The 17,200-nt window shown below is 46.3% G+C and overlaps 1 protein-coding gene across 2 annotated transcripts in view; it reads left to right on the top strand.

The window, feature by feature from the left end:
* The window catches only part of CACHD1 (cache domain containing 1), a 108,443-nt gene that overhangs the window by 25,076 nt on the left and 66,167 nt on the right, over window positions 1-17,200 (top strand). For both annotated transcript variants that reach the window (XM_056532848.1, XM_056532849.1), the window contains exon 3: window positions 13,254-13,402. In XM_056532848.1, coding sequence (XP_056388823.1) covers window positions 13,254-13,402 — 149 coding nt within the window. The remainder of the gene's footprint in view (window positions 1-13,253; window positions 13,403-17,200) is intronic.

Genomic DNA, 17,200 nt, shown 5'->3' with positions numbered 1-17,200 from the left:
CCCCCATTAGGTAGAAGCCCCCAGTAGTTAGGTAGGTAGATAATTCCCCTATTAGGTAGAAGCCCCCCAAAAGATAGGTAATGAATCTCCTTTAAGGAAGAAGCCCCCAGTATGTAGGTATGGAATGCCCCCTATTAGGTAGAATCCCCCCAGTAGTTAAGTAGGTAGGGAATGTCACTATTAAATTGAAGCCCCCAATATATAAGGTAGGTATATATTATTAGGAAGGGGCCCCCAAAAAATGGGTAGGCTAGGAAACCCTCTTAACTTAAAGGGGTACTCTGCCACTAGACATCTTATCCCCTATCCAAAACATAGGGGATAAGATGTCTGATGGCGGGGGTCCCACTGCTGGGACTCCCACAATCTCACTGCTGGGACCCCCGCGATCTCTGTGCAGCACCCGGCATTCGTTTAGAATGCTGGGTGTGGGCGGCAGGGCATGAAGTCATGCCACGCCCCCTCAATGCAAGTTTATAGACTTGCATTGAGGTGGCGTGACGTGATGTCACGAGGGGCGTGGCTGTGACGTCACAACCCTGCCACCCGCTCCAAGTGTTCGGAACAAAATGTTCCGAACGCCGGGGCAGCGAAGTACCCCTTTAAAGTCCCCGGTAGGTCAGGAATAACACTGTTAGGTAGGACCACCAGGTAGTTAGGAAGTCAGGCAAGTAGGAAACTTCCCATTTAGTAGTTTTCCCCCAATCTATTCCCCCAAATCATCCCCCAAATCCTCTCCTAAAGAAAATAATAAAAATCCCACTCACCTTCCCTCCACTTCGGAGCTGAGGACTCTGCATCCTTCACTCTTAGTGGTGCAGGACCTTCTCCTACAAGCCCTAGTGGTGCAGGACCTTCTCCTACAAGCCAGAGTGGTGCAGGACCTTCTCCTACAAGCCAGAGTGGTGCAGGGCCTTCTCCTACAAGCCAGAGTGGTGCAGGGCCTTCTCCTACAAGCCTGAGTGGTGCAGGGCCTTCTCCTACAAGCCTGAGTGGTGCAGGGCCTTCTCCTACAAGCCTGAGTGGTGCAGGGCCTTCTCCTACAAGCCTGAGTGGTGCATGGCCTTCTCCTACAAGCCTAAGTGGTGCAGGGCCTTCTCCTACAAGCCTGAGTGGTGCAGGGCCTTCTCCTACAAGCCTGAGTGGTGCAGGGCCTTCTCCTACAAGCCTGAGTGGTGCAGGGCCTTCTCCTACAAGCCTGAGTGGTGCAGGGCCTTCTCCTACAAGCCTGAGTGGTGCAGGGCCTTCTCCTACAAGCCTGAGTGGTGCAGGGCCTTCTCCTACAAGCCTGAGTGGTGCAGGACCTTCTCCTACAAGCCTGAGTGGTGCAGGACCTTCTCCTACAAGCCTGAGTGGTGCAGGACCTTCTCCTACAAGCCTGAGTGGTGCAGGACCTTCTCCTACAAGCCTGAGTGGTGCAGGACCTTCTCCTACAAGCCTGAGTGGTGCAGGACCTTCTCCTACAAGCCTGAGTGGTGCAGGACCTTCTCCTACAAGCCTGAGTGGTGCAGGACCTTCTCCTACAAGCCTGAGTGGTGCAGGACCTTCTCCTACAAGCCTGAGTGGTGCAGGACCTTCTCCTACAAGCCTGAGTGGTGCAGGACCTTCTCCTACAAGCCTGAGTGGTGCAGGACCTTCTCCTACAAGCCTGAGTGGTGCAGGACCTTCTCCTACAAGCCTGAGTGGTGCAGGACCTTCTCCTACAAGCCTGAGTGGTGCAGGACCTTCTCCTACAAGCCTGAGTGGTGCAGGACCTTCTCCTACAAGCCTGAGTGGTGCAGGACCTTCTCCTACAAGCCTGAGTGGTGCAGGACCTTCTCCTACAAGCCTGAGTGGTGCAGGACCTTCTCCTACAAGCCTGAGTGGTGCAGGACCTTCTCCTACAAGCCTGAGTGGTGCAGGACCTTCTCCTACAAGCCTGAGTGGTGCAGGACCTTCTCCTACAAGCCTGAGTGGTGCAGGACCTTCTCCTACAAGCCTGAGTGGTGCAGGACCTTCTCCTACAAGCCTGAGTGGTGCAGGACCTTCTCCTACAAGCCTGAGTGGTGCAGGACCTTCTCCTACAAGCCTGAGTGGTGCAGGACCTTCTCCTACAAGCCTGAGTGGTGCAGGACCTTCTCCTACAAGCCTGAGTGGTGCAGGACCTTCTCCTACAAGCCTGAGTGGTGCAGGACCTTCTCCTACAAGCCTGAGTGGTGCAGGACCTTCTCCTACAAGCCTGAGTGGTGCAGGACCTTCTCCTACAAGCCTGAGTGGTGCAGGACCTTCTCCTACAAGCCTGAGTGGTGCAGGACCTTCTCCTACAAGCCTGAGTGGTGCAGGACCTTCTCCTACAAGCCTGAGTGGTGCAGGACCTTCTCCTACAAGCCTGAGTGGTGCAGGACCTTCTCCTACAAGCCTGAGTGGTGCAGGACCTTCTCCTACAAGCCTGAGTGGTGCAGGACCTTCTCCTACAAGCCTGAGTGGTGCAGGACCTTCTCCTACAAGCCTGAGTGGTGCAGGACCTTCTCCTACAAGCCTGAGTGGTGCAGGACCTTCTCCTACAAGCCTGAGTGGTGCAGGACCTTCTCCTGAAATTACGTAATTGAGCGGCAGGTCCGGCAGCACTCCGGATAACAGAGTGAATAGCGGAGCGGAGGAGAGGGAATTTTTTTTAATGGTCTCCAGATATTGGGGGACATATGAGTAAAAGTACTAGTATCGATGCCGATTTAGGGACATCGCTATTTATTTTCTAATTTTCTATTTCACTATGTATATTTTTAAACGATCCTGACTTCTTGCAATTTCCATTCTGGCCACTAGGCCGAAAACGAAGCAGAAACTTCATTTACAAGCCACTTGCACTTACAGCAGTATTTCCCAACCTGTGTGCCTACAGTTGTTGCAAAACTACAACTCCTAGTATGCCCAGACAGTCTTAGTTAATGCTTTTGTAGGGTGCTCCTACACATAAGATGAATTTCAGCTGAACTCGATCGATATGGTGTTGACCTAATTCTTCCTTAAAGGGGTACTCTGGTGGAAAAAAAAATTTTTAATCAACTAGTACCAGAAAGTTGCACAGATTTGTAAATTACTTCTATTTAAAAATCTTAATCCTTCCAGTACCTATCAGCTGCTGTATGTTCCAGAGGAAGTTCTTTTCTTTTTGAATTTCCTTTCTGCCTGACCACAGTGCTGACACCTCTGTCCATGTCAGGAACTGTCCAGACCAGGAGAGGTTTGCAATTGGGATGTGCTTTTACTCTGGACAGTTCCTAAAATGGACAGAGGTGTCAGCAGAGAGCACTGTGGTCAGACAGAAAGGAAATTTTAAAAAGAAAAGAACTTCCTGTGGAGCATACAGCAGCTAAGTACTGGAAGGATTAAGATTTTCATATAGAAGTAATTTACAAATCTGTTTACCTTTCTGGCACACATTGATTTAAACAAAATTGTTTTGCTCCGGAATACCCCTTAAGGGTGCGTTCCCACACGGCGTATACGCTGTGCAAAATTCACGGCAACATCGGGAAATACGCTGCGTATTCCTCGCTCTCTATACACACAGGGCTTTCCGGCAGCAGCCCTATGTGTGATGTGAGTTTTGGAGGCGGGGCTGTGTGTCGGCGTGACTGTGACGCGCGGTCTCCACCTCCAAAACTCACTGCACACATAGGGCTGCTGCCGGAAAGCCCTGTGTGTATAGTGAGCAAGGAATACGCAGCGTATTTCCCGCTGCTGCCGTAAATTTTGCGCTGCGTGAAATACGCTGCATATACGCCGTATGGGAACGCATCATTTAACGCATATATAGGAGGAAAGAAGGATCAGGCTGTTGAAGTTTAACTTGCTCGATCCTATTGTATACAAGGAACAAAATCCACCACCAGATGTGTCTCGCAGTGGCTTACTTACCCCTTCGAATTGGGGGGGGGGGGGTGTAGGTAAAGTGCACACTAAGCCGAGACAAGCGTGCATGAGTATGGAAAATAAGATGTCAGCTGACCATGTGTCTGTCTGGCCAAACGCATTACGTAGCCATCGGCCTTCGTCATGGGCTCTTATTTTTTCACCCCATTCCATTAGATGCCTCATGTGAAGCCGAGCTCTCGCTTTACTGTCGCCCATTCTACCCTCTTAACAAATGCGTTTTGTAAACGCGGTGATTTATCACGTGCCAAAATCCACTCCCGTATTTTTACCATTTGATTCAAATTAGTTTCCTTTTGGCTATAGGATTAGAGTGGGGGTGTTGATATCTTTAGGGCTTTACACCAGCCAGACGGAGGTTATTTATGGGAGTCTCTTAACCTGTTTGTTCCTAGTCCACCGTTGCCATTAGGTGTTCACCGCAGAGATCGGTTTCCCCGGCTGCTCGGTGCAGAATGTGTAAACCTTTCCCGAAAAGGCCATGGCGATCATCTGATTGTCAGATTCCTGTTTTTGCGGAACCTTCTAGGGAAAATTTGGATTATCTGTCCGTGGCAGCCGCTGGTTGGTTGCCATGCATATGAACAATACATTATTCTTTCAATTTAGTAACCGGGGACCCAACCTGTGTGTTAAAGGACAACTCCCAGTGTTTCCCAACCAGGGGGCCTCCAGCTGCTGAAAAACTTCAACTCCCAGCATCCCCTATCAATCAGATACATCGGCATTTTCCAACCAGGGTGCCTCCAGCTTCTGAAAAACTACTACTCCCAGCATCCCTTATCAATCAGATACATCAGTGTTTCCCAACCAGGTTGTCTCCAGCTGCTGAAAAACTACTACTCACAGCATCTCTTATGAATCAGGTACATCAGTGTTTCCTAACCAGGGTGCCTCCAGCTGCTGAAAAACTACAACTCCCAACATCTCTTATCAATCAGATATCAGTGTTTTCCAACCAGGATGCCTCCAGCTGTTACAAAACTACAACTCCCGGTATTTGGCTGTCCGGGAATGCTGGGAGTTGTAGTTTTGCAACAGCTGGAGGCACCCTTGTTGGGAAACACTGGTCTTACCTGTGTGTTCTAACAAATGGAGATTATCCAATACTAAGCAGCTCATACACTTATTCATTAACCACCCCTGTACGCATTCACTCTCGGCTCAGCTGAGCATGCATATATTTATTATTTTAGTTTTTTAATAAAGTAGGGAAATAAGTCCTAGACAGTCATCTATGATGGTGGCTTATCTCCTGGAGGTACTAAAGACCCCTATGTAAACTAAAGAAAAGTCTTGCACGCTGATTTTTGTTGATTTTGGCAACTGTCCTCTTGTGCAGTGCTTCCCCAGTGGTCTCCAGACTTTCCCCCTGACAAATGAAGTCAGGGCAGAGAAGGATCGGGTATGTACGATTGTAACTGCACGCTTCTTTTGTTCTATAAAGAGAGAAGAGATCTCATGCAGAGGTATGTCCTCTCTATAACACATGGAACACTCTGCTGAGCGTTATTGTGTACGGGGGTATAAGGAGAGAGAAGTCGGCTGAGCATCCATGTGCATGGGGTATAAGAAGAGATAAGTCAGCCGAGCGTCCATGTGTATGGGGGTATAAGGAGAGATAAGTTGGCTGAGCATCCACGTGTATGGGGTATAGGAAGAGATAAGTCAGCTGAGCGTCCACGTGTATGGGGGTATAAGAAGAGATACGTTGGCTGAGCGTCCACGTGTATGGTGGTATAAGGAGAGATAAGTTGGCTGAGCATCCACGTGTATGGGGTATAGGAAGAGATAAGTCAGCTGAGCGTCCACGTGTATGGGGGTATAAGAAGAGATACGTCGGCTGAGCGTCCACGTGTATGGGGTATAAGAAGAGAGAGCAGTCAGCTGAGCGTCCATGTGTATGGGGTATAAGAAGAGATAGCAGTCAGCCGAGCGTCCATGTGTTTTGGAGTATCAGGAGAGATAAGTCGGCCGAGCGTCCATGTGTATGGGAGTATCAGGAGACATAGCTAGTGTCCATGTGTATGGGGGTATCAGGAGAGATAGCAGTCAGCTGAGCGTCCATGTGTATGGGAGTATCAGGAGAGATAAGTCGGCCGAGCGTCCATGTGTATGGGAGTATCAGGAGACATAGCTAATGTCCATGTGTATGGGGGTATCAGGAGAGATAAGTCGGCCGAGCGTCCATGTGTATGGGAGTATCAGGAGACGTAGCTGGCGGCCGAGCGTCTGTGTATGGGAGTATCAGGAGACATAGCTGTTGTCCGAGCGTCCATGTGTATGGGAGTATCAGGAGACATAGCTCGCGGCCGAGCATCCATGTGTTTGGGAATATCAGGAGAGATAAGTTGACCGAGCGTCCATGTGTATGGGAGTATCAGGAGACATAGCTCGCGGCCGAGCATCCATGTGTTTGGGAATATCAGGAGAGATAAGTTGACTGAGCGTCCATGTGTATGGGAGTATCAGGAGAGATAAGTCGGCCGAGCGTCCATGTGTATGGGAGTATCAGGAGAGATAAGTCGGCCGAGCGTCCATGTGTATGGGAGTATCAGGAGACATAGCTGGTGGCCGCTTCCCTCTTAGCACGCCCCCTGGGTAGTTGGGTACAAAAAATAGTTCAAATGGAATATATCACCTAGATTATTTTTAACCTGATTATCACTAGATACTAAAACATGTTTTGTTTTTTATCGCTTTCTTTCTATTATATATATATATACACACACTATATTTTTTGTTACATTATTATGGGAGCAACCATCTTGCCTGAGCTGTTTTTTTCCGCATAGGCGAAAATAGACAGGCATTGTGCCATTGAAAAGAATGGGAAAGACTTCTGGGCATGCTCAGTAAGATAATTTCAAGGGAAGGGGAGGCTGAGCTGTGAGCATCATCTATTGTCTTCCCTATCTACCGCAGTGACCTTTCGCTGTATGCAGAGGACTTTTATGCCTCCATCTCCTTATCACAGACAGTACAGACAGTCTCACCTTAGTAGTTGGCCTAGCGGTCAAAATGGAAAGTGCGCGGTTTCCGGATTGTTTTAAAATATAGATCAGTGTTTCCCAACCGGTGTGCCTACAACTCCCAGCATGCCCAGATCATAGGGACGGTGGTGCCCGCCATTGCTATTGTGTAGGGCAGCCTTTGCCCATCATCATACCCCCTCTTTATTTGCCAGCTGTGGATTCATATTCACAATCCGCTCTTGATAAGATTGAAATCCTTTTTTCCTTTTTATTTTTTTTTCCGCCTTTTGAGATGTCATTTTTTATTTTTTTTTTTCATCTGAAAGAGGCTTCTTTTGAGATGCAAAGTTTAAGGGAGCGACGCTTCGGAGCGGCTCGGGGGGGATATGTGCGGATAAACAAAGAGGACGCCTGGGGAAAATTAAGCCAGATAAAAGGAACAGATAGGCCGGATAAAAAAATTAAAAAAAGAACAAAAACGCCTCCCATTGAAAATACACAAAAGGATTGATATTCAAAGGGCCGTTTGAGGTTGTTTTGCAGGATTAAAAAAAAGTTATAAATTCTATATAAAAAATCCCCTTACAAAAAACATATTTATATATTTTAATACGATCACATCTCAGCGCACTTGCTCCCCGTAGGCCCGGAGAACCAATATTAGTTTACCTGCTGCTGCTGTGTTTTTTAGGCTTGGGCCATAGGGGGCGACATCTATGCTAAAGTCACGGACCCTCTTACATAGTGTTTCCCAATCAGGATTGCAAAACTACAACTCCCAGCATGCTCGGACAGCCGTTGGCTGTCCGGGCATGCTGGGAGTTGTAGTTTTGCAACAGCTGGAGGCACTTTGGATGGGAAACACTGCTCTAACATGTTGACTGTGATAAGGGGACCTGGAACAATGGTGGCTTGTCCTGTCACTATGGCAACGGTGTAAGCTGACACGCTAATACCGCCGCTCTGTCTAGATCTGACACATTTGTTCCTAAAGTTAACCCGGATTAAAGGGGTATTCCAGGGAAAAAAACTTTTTTATATAGATCAACTGGCTCCAGAAAGTTAAAAAGATTTGTAAATTATTTCTATTAAAAAAAAAATCTTAATCCTTTCAGTACTTACGAGCTTCTGAAGTTAAGGTTGTTCTTTTCTGTCTAAGTGCTCTCTGATAACACCTGTCTCGGGAACCGCCCAGTTTAGAAGCAAATCCCTATAGCAAACCTCTTCTAAACTGGGCTGTTCCTGAGACAGGTGTCATCAGAGAGCACTTAGACAGAAAAGAACAACTCAACTTCAGCAGCTCATAAGTACTGAAAGGATTAAGATTTTTTTTAATAGAAGTAATTTATAAATCTGTTTAACTTTCTGGAGCCAGTTGATTTATAAAAAAAAAAAAAGTTTTTCCTGGATAACCCCTTTAACTTATTTGGGCTAAGGGCGGCCATTTTCTTTTCCGAACACTTGGGCCTACCATGTTTTACCACACACGCATCCTTTATTCGGGAGCGTCTCTTGATCTGGAGGACCCGACAATGTCGATTTTTATCACACAAACGGCCTACTGGTTTCTATGGAAACCGTGTAATACTTCCTATGACCATGCGGTGGCGCTGCAGGGAAATTGAGCACTTGTTTTGCACTTGTTTATGGATTCCCCCTCACACATCACAACGTAATGTGGAAGACATTTTAGGGGTTATTTACTAACCGCAGAGCACAGGTGTATAGCTCCGCCCATTTTCGGTTCTGCCTCTTAGGAAATCCATCGGGCCGATGGCTGCCAATGCGCCCGGCGTAGATTTCTGCCACTATTGATTTATACTGTCTGCCCGAAATTCTCATGTGGGGTATGCCCCTGGTTTGTCCCCTCCATGCGAGGCCCAGCCCCCTTCTAGACTCCTTCCCTTCCCATTGGCATGAGCAGCGTATATAATGGAGTCACACAATTTGCAGAAATTGTAAAAAAATTTACGCAAATTTTGAAGCTTTTTGGTATGTACACCACTGGTGGGGGTAGTAAATGACCCCCATTTGAGTATCGATGACGCTGTGTCACGATACTGCAGCCCTGTATAAGGATAAATAAAAAAGTTATAGGGGTCAGAATAGGACAAAATTTCCCCTACATATGTGTGTATCCTGTGATTTCACGCATATATAATTAATTATGCAAATTAGCATGGCCAGTATTTTTTTTTGCAAGAAAGGTGGCGACCCTACCCCCCTCGTTCAAATGGATTAGATTTATAAAAGGGCATCAATCATAAGGGGACATGGGTGCAGGGCATCAATCATAAGGGGACATGGGTGCAGAGCATCAATCATAAGGGGACATGGGTGCAGAGCATAAGGGGACATGGGTGCAGGGCATCAATCATAAGGGGACATGGGTGCAGAGCATAAGGGGACATGGGTGCAGAGCATCAATCATAAGGGGACATGGGTGCAGGGCATCAATCATAAGGGGACCTGGGTGCAGGGCATCAATCATAAGGGGACCTGGGTGCAGGGCATCAATCATAACGGGACATGGGTGCAGAGCATCAATCATAAAGGGACATGGGTGCAGGGCATCAATCATAAGGGGACCTGGGTGCAGAGCATAAGGGGACATGGGCCTTTTGGCTAAGATCAAGTGTAGTATCTGTTCTTATCAGTTTTCATGCTGGTGGGGATGGGTGCTGCATGGAGGATGCAGGTGTACCAGGGCTTTCCGGGGCTGGTTCTGAGGAATCAGCTCGACGGCTGCCCCGATGTGACCTGTTCCCTCCGGGTCTCGCCATGAGGCTGAGAGGGTCTAGAGCCGAGGTACTTTTGTGCCTCGGGGAGTGGTGACCCCGAGGTGCCGAAACTCACTGGGAGGATGGACTCGCTGAGTTGAAGCACGGGCACCATAATCTCTTCACCTTGTGGCACTCACCTTGATTCCCGGCTTTCTGGTTAGGATCAGAGAAATTTTTATAGATCCGGCCGGATGTCAGGGCAGTAGATCTGCGCACATTCACTTATTTATTTATTTTTTGTCTCGCTGTGTCACTTTTTGCGTGTTGTGTGTTCACAGGATTTGTCAGGATGCGGTAGCCCTTCTGGGTGTCCCTCCTGGCGGTCTAGGGGAGGTGTGTGTGGCCATTAGGTTCCGCACCTCCCTGCAAACACCCCGGGTACTCCTGCTTTGGCAGGGTACCTACCGTAATCGGCTCTGCGGGCAGATACCTTGGCTAACGCCAAGGGGGATGCCGGGAGCATTTGTGGTCCCCTAGTAGCTTAGGCGAAAAGGGACATCGAACCTGGAACCTCGCAGGTACCTTTTGGTCCGGAGGCGAAGGGTAAGGTTTGTTGGGGGGCCTCTCTCCTATCGGAGAAGGGCTTGCGATAGACCGCATCCTTTTGTGCACGTTTTTTTAGTGTAACACGTTTGCACTTTTTCTTGCACTTTGGGTGAATCGAAAGCACGTTCCTCGGCTTTAAAAAAAATAAAAAATAAGGGGACATGGGTCCAGGGCATCAATCATAAGGGGACATGGGTGCAGGGCATCAATCATAAGGGGACATGGGTGCAGAGCATCAATCATAAGGGGACATGGGTGCAGGGCATCAATCATAAGGGGACATGGGTGCAGGGCATCAATCATAAGGGGACATGGGTGCAGGGCATCAATCATAAGGGGACATGGGTGCAGGGCATCAATCATAAGGGGACATGGGTGCAGAGCATCAATCATAAGGGGACATGGGTGCAGGGCATCAATCATAAGGGGACATGGGTGCAGGGCATCAATCATAAGGGGACATGGGTGCAGGGCATCAATCATAAGGGGACATGGGTGCAGGGCATCAATCATAAGAGGGGACATGGGTGCAGGGCATCAATCATAAGAAGGGACATGGGTGCAGGGCATCAATCATAAGAGGGGACATGGGTGCAGGGCATCAATCATAAGAGGGGACATGGGTGCAGGGAATCAGGCATAATGGGGCCAGACTCAGTGTGCCTAATCATTACAACCTGGAACAATGGTGGCTTTTCCTGTCACTATGGCAACAGTGTAAGCTACCTTTGATGCCACAATACTCCTGTTGCCAAGTGAATTCTGGGTCATCTTTGAGGTGTCGCTACTTCAAAAAGGGGAGGGGCTTCTGTAAATCCCATAGATGCTGCCATTAATTTATGTGGCGTGGTGACTTTCGTCTGCTTCGTCTAGAGCTAGAGCCCTCGGACTTGTTGCCGCTGCCACCCCTATTTTTGCGCACCCACCTCTTATACAGGCCACAGATTGTTCTGCTCAAACAAAATCCGCTATAACAGCTCAGATGGGATCAATCGCCTCTCATGGGCCCCGTAAAGATTTATCGCGTCTCTATATCGGGATAATATTTCACTTAAGATTTTCTCTCCTCGGAGACGTCTAGTGCGGGGGTTGTAGATTTTCCTGCAGAGGGCTGTGAGGTTTGTGAAACGCCAATTCATTTTTCATTCACACGACGAAATCCTGGGCCGACGCGTTTTGTTAATAACAGTTAAAGAATTCATTTGTCAATATAAATTCTCAGCTATCCAGCGGGGGATTATTAATTGGAGAGATTGGATTACTGGCTGAGAAGGGGCCAGATCCCTAATCATGGATTACATCAGGGGCCCTGCGACACTGGGAACAGGGAGGATTGTACTGAAATGTGTAACGCAATGGATATTATAGATGGCGGTATTATAGTAGTTATATTCTTGTATATAGGAGCAGTATTATAGTAGTTAGATTCCTGTATATAGGAGCAGTATTATAGTAGTTATATTCTTGTATATAGGAGCAGTATTATAGTAGTTATAATCTTGTATATAGGAGGCAATTTTATAGTAGTTATATTCTTGTATATAGGGGCAGTATTATAGTAGTTATATTCTTGTATATAGGAGTAGTATTATAGTAGTTATATTCGTGTATATAGGAGCAGTATTATAGTAGTTATATTCGTGTATATAGGAGGCAGTATTATAGTAGTTATATTCTTGTATATAGGAGGCAGTATTATAGTAGTTATATTCTTGTATATAGGGGGCAGTATTATAGTGGTCATATTCTTGTATATAGGAGCAGTATTATAGTAGTTATATTCTTGTATATAGGAGCAGTATTATAGTAGTTATATTCTTGTATATAGGAGCAGTATTATAGTAGTTATATTCTTGTATATAGGGGGCAGTATTATAGTAGTTATATTCTTGTATATAGGAGCAGTATTATAGTGGTTATATTCTTGTATATAGGAGCAGTATTATGGTAGTTATATTCTTCTATATAGGAGCAGTATTATAGTAGTTATATTCTTGTATATAGGGGGCAGTATTATAGTAGTTATATTCTTGTATATAGGAGCAGTATTATAGTGGTTATATTCTTGTATATAGGAGCAGTATTATAGTAGTTATATTCTTGTATATAGGAGCAGTATTATAGTAGTTATATTCTTGTATATAGGAGCAGTATTATAGTAGTTATATTCTTGTATATAGGAGCAGTATTATGGTAGTTATATTCTTCTATATAGGAGCAGTATTATAGTAGTTATATTCTTGTATATAGGAGCAGTATTATAGTGGTTATATTCTTGTATATAGGAGGCAGTATTATAGTAGATATATTCTTGTATATAGGAGCAGTATTATCGTAGTTATATTCTTGTATATAGGAGGCAGTATTATCGTAGTTATATTCTTGTATATAGGAGCAGTATTATAGTAGTTATATTCTTGTATATACGAGGCAGTATTATAGTAGTTATATTCTTGTATATAGGAGCAGTATTATGGTAGTTATATTCTTGTATATAGGAGGCAGTATTATAGTAGATATATTCTTGTATATAGGAGCAGTATTATCGTAGTTATATTCTTGTATATAGGAGGCAGTATTATAGTAGTTATATTCTTGTATATAGGAGCAGTATTATAGTAGTTATATTCTTGTATATACGAGGCAGTATTATAGTAGTTATATTCTTGTATATAGGAGCAGTATTATAGTAGTTATATTCTTGTATATAGGAGCAGTATTATAGTAGTTATATTCTTGTATATAGGAGCAGTATTATAGTAGTTATATTCTTGTATATAGGAGCAGTATTATAGTAGTTATATTCTTGTATATAGGAGCAGTATTATAGTAGTTATATTTTTGGATCATCAACACTGTTTCTAAGTGTGCCTCCAGCTATTGCAAAACTAAAACTCCCAGCATGCCCTGACAACCAACGGCTTTCCGGACATGCTGGGAGCTGTACTTTTGCAACAGCTGGAAACACTCATCACTGTAGTAGGAACTTTCCTGGAATTTCTCCTAACTCTCTTTCTGTCGTCCATTTTACCAGTTGGCCAAGAAGATCCGAGAGAAGTTTAACCGTTACTTGGATGTGGTGACGCGGAATAAACAGGTGGTGGAGGCATCATACACGGCCCATCTCACCTCCCCTCTCACCGCCATCCAGGACTGTTGCACCATCCCGCCATCTATGATGGAGTAAGTAAGACCTTTGTATTCTTTAACATTTACTCAAAGGAAACTAAACCACTTGCTGGACCTGTCTATCTTCACCTCCCATTGTTCAATCTAGCTGACGGATTTCCATAGTTATATAACATTGTATAGCGTTTATATTACTGGAGCCCAATCCGGAGGGGTTGTCCTATGTCCTTACACCAGTGTTTTCCAACCAGGGTGCCTCCAGCTGTTGCAAAACTACAACTCCCAGCATGCCCGGACAGCCTTTGGCCATAGTTATATAACATTGTATAGCTTTTATATTACTGGAGCCTAATCCGGAGGGGTTGTCCTACGTCCTTACACCAGTGTTTTCCAACCAGGGTGCCTCCAGCTGTTGCAAAACTACAACTCCCAGCATGCCTGGACAGCCTTTGGCTATAGTTATATAACCTTGTATAGCGTTTATATTACTGGAGCCCAATCTGGAGGGGTTGTCCTATGTCCTTACACCAGTGTTTTCCAACCAGGGTGCCTCCAGCTGTTGCAAAACTACAACTCCCAGCATGCCCGGACATCCTTTAGCCATAGTTATATAACATTGTATAGCATTTATATTACTGGAGCCTAATCCGGAGGGGTTGTCCTATGTCCTTACACCAGTGTTTTACAACCAGGGTGCCTCCAGCTGTTGCAAAACTACAACTCCCAGCATGCCTGGACAGCCTTTGGCTGTCCAGGCATGCTGGGAGTTGTAGTTTTGCAAAAGCTGGAGGTACCCTGGTTGGGAAACACTGCCTTACACTCGCGCACACTTTACTAGTGTTTGCGTTTTGAAGGACGATTCCTTTCCTTTTCTGTGGTTTATCAGAGTTCAAGTTTCTAAGTAAAACCCTAAATGCTGTGAAGCCAAATGATCTGTCTTGCCCTGGTCTGAACCTTGGCAGTAATCTAAACAATATGTCCGCCACCGCCGGGGCTGATTAGAAAAGACGTCTTCTCTCCTAATGATACAGGCTGATGGCAGATGAAAAACACTTGGACCACCTTGTGGGAGAAGCTTCATTCCTGCCGTCCCCTCCATACTACACAGCAGGGTGGCAGGAAATCGATGGAAGAAAAAAAGTTGATCCAAAGTTTTTAAAGGGGTACTCCAGTGGAAAACTTTTTTTTTTTTTTTTAAATGAACTGGTGCCAGAAAGTTAAACAGATTTGTAAATGACTTCTATTAAAAAATCTTTACCCTTCCAGTACTTATTGGCAGCTGTATGCTACTGAGGAAATCCTATTCTTTTTTAAATTTTTTATTTTTTTTATCTTGTCCACAGTGCTCCCTGCTGACACCTCTGTCTGTGTCAGGAACTGTCCAGAGCAGCATAGGTTTGCTATGGGGATTTTCTCCTGTTCTGGACAGTTCCTGATACGGGCATCAGGTGTCAGCAGAGAGCGCTGTGGACAAGACAAAAAACGAAATTAAAAAAATAATAGCATTTCCTCTGTAGCATACAGCTGCTAATAAGTACTGGAAGGGTAAATATTTTTTAATAGAAGTAATTTACAAATCTGTTTATCTTTCTGGCAGCAGTTGATTTAAAAAATAAAATAAATGTTTTCCACCGGAGTACCCCTGTTAAAGGTCCCTGGAGGTCATGAGGACGCCTCATTCAGGCATTAGTTCAGTGTTTCCCAACCAGGGTGCCTCCAGTAAAGGCTATCCAGGCACGCTGGGAGTTGTAGTTTTGCAACAGCTGGAGGCACACTGGTTGGGAAACATTGCATTAAATAAAGGGGTACTCCACTGGAAAACTTTTTTTTTTTTATTTAAATCAACTGGTGCCAGAAAGTTACAGATTTATAAATTGTTTCTATTAAAAAATCTTAATCCTTACAGTACTTAGCTGCTGTATGTTCCAGAGGAAGTTCTTTTCTTTTTGTCTGACCACAGTGCTCTCTGGTGACAACTCTGTCCAGAATCCCCATAGTAAACCTCTCCTGCTCTGGACAGTTCCTAGCAAAAAAAATAGGATCTCAGCCTTTGTATTTGAGCCACTACATGGATGAAATATACAACTAAAAGTAAATGATACTGTAATTCCAGCAATTCAAACCTTAGGGTAGGGTCACATGTAATGGATCCACAGCGTATTTTACGTTGTGGATCCGCCGGTGACCCGACCCATATTGGGCCTCCAGCTGTTGCAGAACCCAACCGTCCCCCTCACCCCATCCCCGGATTGCTGCTGCAAGCGGGGGAGGGGGCAGGGCGAGGAGGAAGTGAGGACAGGACAAGCAGGGCTCTGTGCAGACTTCTGGCTTGTCAGTCATCCTGGTGTGCGAACCAGGGGCATGTCACAGAGCCCTGCTTGTCCTCAGTGCACAGAGCCCTGCTTGTCCTCAGTGCACAGAGCCCTGCTTGTCCTCAGTGCACAGAGCCCTGCTTGTCCTCCGTGTACAGAGCCCTGCTTGTCCTCCGTGTACAGAGCCCTGCTTGTCCTCCGTGTACAGAGCCCTGCTTGTCCTCCGTGTACAGAGCCCTGCTTGTCCTCCGTGTACAGAGCCCTGCTTGTCCTCAGTGCACAGAGCCCTGCTTGTCCTCAGTGTACAGAGCCCTGCTTGTCCTCAGTGTACAGAGCCCTGCTTGTCCTCAGTGTACAGAGCCCTGCTTGTCCTCAGTGTACAGAGCCCTGCTTGTCCTCAGTGCACAGAGCCCTGCTTGTCCTCAGTGCACAGAGCCCTGCTTGTCCTCAGTGCACAGAGCCCTGCTTGTCCTCAGTGCACAGAGCCCTGCTTGTCCTCAGTGCACAGAGCCCTGCTTGTCCTCAGTGTACAGAGCCCTGCTTGTCCTCAGTGTACAGAGCCCTGCTTGTCCTCAGTGTACAGAGCCCTGCTTGTCCTTAGTGTACAGAGCCCTGCTTGTCCTCGGTATACAGATCCCCGCTTGTCCTCGGTGAACAGAACCCCGCTTGTCCTCGGTGCACAGAGCTCAGCTTGTCCTCGGTGTACAGAGCCCAGCTTGTCCTCAGTGTACAGAACCCCGCTTGTCCTCGGTGCACAGAGCTCCGCTTGTCCTCGGTGTACAGAGCCCAGCTTGTCCTCAGTGTACAGAGCCCCGCTTGCCGTCGGCGTCCGGAGCGCCGCTTGCCGTCGGTGGACTACAGGAGGACATCATCACCTACCAGATCTCCTCCTACTAACTCTCAGACCTCTCCCCGTCAAGATATATTGTAGTTTTATGACCACACAGCCTAAACACATCAAATCTTCATAAAACACCTCAATTGTGCTTATAGGTCAATCACTTTCGCCATGTGGAAATATTTCTGTAAAAAACGCACTTTAGGTAAGAAAATGTATTAGAAATGCACAGTGAGAACTGACACCAACCCACTTATGAGTCTAATGAGATTACCTGGGTAACCTCCAGCACTAGCAGCCTGATGAGATGACCAGGTGCGATGATGAGACTCCATCCCCTCACGGCAAGTGTGAACAAGGAAGCCCGCACGCAGCATTTGGAACATTGATATCCGGACACTGGGGAGCGGAGTAACCCTTTAAGCCTGACCTCTTTATCTTGGCCCCACCCACAAATTTTAGAATCTCTCTAAAAAAAAAAAAAAAACGAAAAAACCAACTTGTTGACTGACATACATTGCGGACAGGTTGTTCTTCTGAGTGATGTCGGTGCCAGTAGGTAGTGACAGTAGGTCAGGCAGTAATGGATTGTTGCCTGCTGCTCTCTGGAGGGATTTATGTATCATTAGCTTGCTGTGGCGCCATGCCCTTTAAGAGACCACAGTCAAAAGAAGCCGCAGCATCTATGTGGTTAGACAGTGA

This window comes from Hyla sarda, chromosome 7 (genome assembly GCF_029499605.1).
Source record: "Hyla sarda isolate aHylSar1 chromosome 7, aHylSar1.hap1, whole genome shotgun sequence".
Classification (NCBI taxonomy): Eukaryota; Metazoa; Chordata; class Amphibia; order Anura; family Hylidae; genus Hyla; species Hyla sarda.
The sequence above is the reverse complement of the archived record's forward strand: the minus strand, read 5'-3'. Positions and strand labels throughout refer to the sequence as shown.